The 2,279-nt window shown below is 31.6% G+C and overlaps 1 protein-coding gene across 4 annotated transcripts in view; it reads right to left on the bottom strand.

Moving 5' to 3' along the window:
• LOC106881121 (neuronal acetylcholine receptor subunit alpha-10) overlaps positions 1-2,279 on the bottom strand; it is a 275,903-nt gene that overhangs the window by 28,053 nt on the left and 245,571 nt on the right. For 3 of the 4 annotated variants that reach the window (XM_014931372.2, XM_014931406.2, XM_052969941.1), the window contains exon 8: positions 85-129. The exons of the other annotated variant lie outside the window; for it this stretch is intronic. In XM_014931372.2, the coding sequence (XP_014786858.1) occupies positions 85-129 (45 nt within the window). The remainder of the gene's footprint in view (positions 1-84; positions 130-2,279) is intronic. 4 annotated transcript variants of the gene reach the window in all.

The raw sequence follows: 2,279 nt of genomic DNA, 5'->3' as shown, positions 1-2,279 counted from the left end.
ATATATATATATATAATGGCCGTATATTAAGAAAGGCTGCATACATAATAATAATAAAGGCTGAACATGTTTATGTGTTTATACCATCTCTGGAATCTCGCTGGAACTTGACATATCGGATAGATGAGCCTATATAAAAAACAAAAATATGCATATAAACCTACCAAGGCGATATAATCAATGTTATAAAATGCGTTAATCGATGTTTTAACAAACTACTTTTAGTGGATTTTTCCCCATAGCATACTAATGTAATATCAAGTATTGCTTTTAAAAACAATAAAGCAAAACAAAAAAAATAAACCAAACCTTGCAATGTAAGTAAATATGCACATACGAAATTATTTTATATAAGCTTTTTATTGTATTTACCCCTTCTTTCAGGTATCATAGATTTTGTTCATATTAATAGAGCTTGAAGAATCAAAAGTTTAATACTAGGATTGCATACACACATTAAACTGATATTTTTCACATACATTTGCATATTTTGTTTATAGGGCTGAGGATAGATTTTTAAGTAGATATAGGTTTGGAATACTTTTGTCTTATGTTCTATCCTGAGGGGAGTGTTTCGACTAAAATATTGTAATCTAAAGAAATATTTAATGGTTGTATAATTTTGCTATTTCTAATAGTATTATGCTGAGAATGAAGATGAATGATGGAGAAAATGAGCATAGATATCAGTATGTAGTAGTGCATTATACGAGAAAAAAAAAGAAGAAAATACTGCTATAAACAATGTTATCGATTAACATTGAAATGGTTAAACCTTTGAAATTTTGTATATTTATTTGGAGCAAGCGAAAGGAGAGGAATAACAGAGCAAACTGTTAAGAAGATAATCGAATAAATAAATTGATATACAGCATTAAAATCTTGCACTCGTGAAACATATAAGTCTATATATTAGTAGGTTAACAACTGGTGAATCGTATATTGGATTTGCTTGCATAACAACATGTGTGGTTGATACGATAGTATTTAGTGAATTGTTGTGGGTTATGCTATGTGCACAGGTAGTTAGGCTGGTTAAAATTATTTTTCTTTATATGGTCAAAGCAAATCGTGTTGTTGAAATTAACCGAAAATAATTGAAATATGATTCAAAGATGACTTTCTTGCCCAGTCCTTTGTCGTCAATGATAAAGCCACCACGTAGGGAGTCGAATTCGATTCCAATAAATTTGAACTAGCTGGTTTGGGGAATGCAATTGTTTGACACGCTTCAGGAAAAATAATTTCGGCTCACTTCATTGAACATCTGAAATTTCTCAGTAAGACAATGTTTGCAGCTATGAGATATTCTGAAATATGGTGTATTTTAACTAGCAATGCTCCATGTTCTAAAAGTCCTTTCACATCTTTGGTCTCTGAGTTATTCAGTTCCATATTAATCTCGATATCGAGCAGTTATCAGTTAGCTATTGCGATGGTCAAGACTGGATCTTGTAAATTTTATACTTTACTGTGAGTTGACAAATGATATATTTTAGGAAATGAAAGCTGACTTTAATTCGCGTGCATTAAGAAAGTTTACTGCACTTATGCATTAAAGCTTGAAAATAATCGTCTATACCCATTGTAATTCCAAGTTATGTAGTAGGTTAACCCATATTATTCTTTATTTCTCAATTCGCTTTTAGGGTATCCTCTATTCAGCTAACTTCTTGATGTACCTACTACTTAGGGCTTCGTTAACCATTTAAAAGGTGTCCGCGAAGAGGAACGATTCTTAATTTTCCTACTCGTGATTATCGTTTCTAATTATATCTCTAGTAGCATTGGATATGGTTATTTCCAATACCTATAATTAAAGAAAACCTTCAATTAATCCCATTAAATCATTTCTAAATATGTGTAGGAGTGTGACTTAGTAGTTAGGGTGTTGGATTCATGATTGTAAGATTGTGGTTTCGATTCCTGGATCAGTCGACGCGTTGTGTTTTTTAGCCAAACACTTCATTTCACGTTGCTCCAGTTCACTCAACAGGCAAAAAGGAGTAATCCTGTCACGGACCTGGCCATTGTGAGTCAATAACGTATGAGAAGATAACTCTATCTTTCTAAATATACTTCACCTGTCTAAAAGTGATAGTTCATGTTGCATAACAATGTTATTCCACACACCATTGACATGCGGTTGTATCTGAAGACATGCAAAAATGCATATGGATAGATACGAACATATGCACATATACACACATTTTTATATGTATGCACATATTTAAATAGTTGTTTTCTCTTCATATATATGTATATATATATATATATAT

Source organism: Octopus bimaculoides, chromosome 1, assembly GCF_001194135.2.
Source record: "Octopus bimaculoides isolate UCB-OBI-ISO-001 chromosome 1, ASM119413v2, whole genome shotgun sequence".
Lineage (NCBI taxonomy): Eukaryota > Metazoa > Mollusca > Cephalopoda > Octopoda > Octopodidae > Octopus > Octopus bimaculoides.
This window is presented reverse-complemented; position numbering and strand designations above follow the sequence as displayed.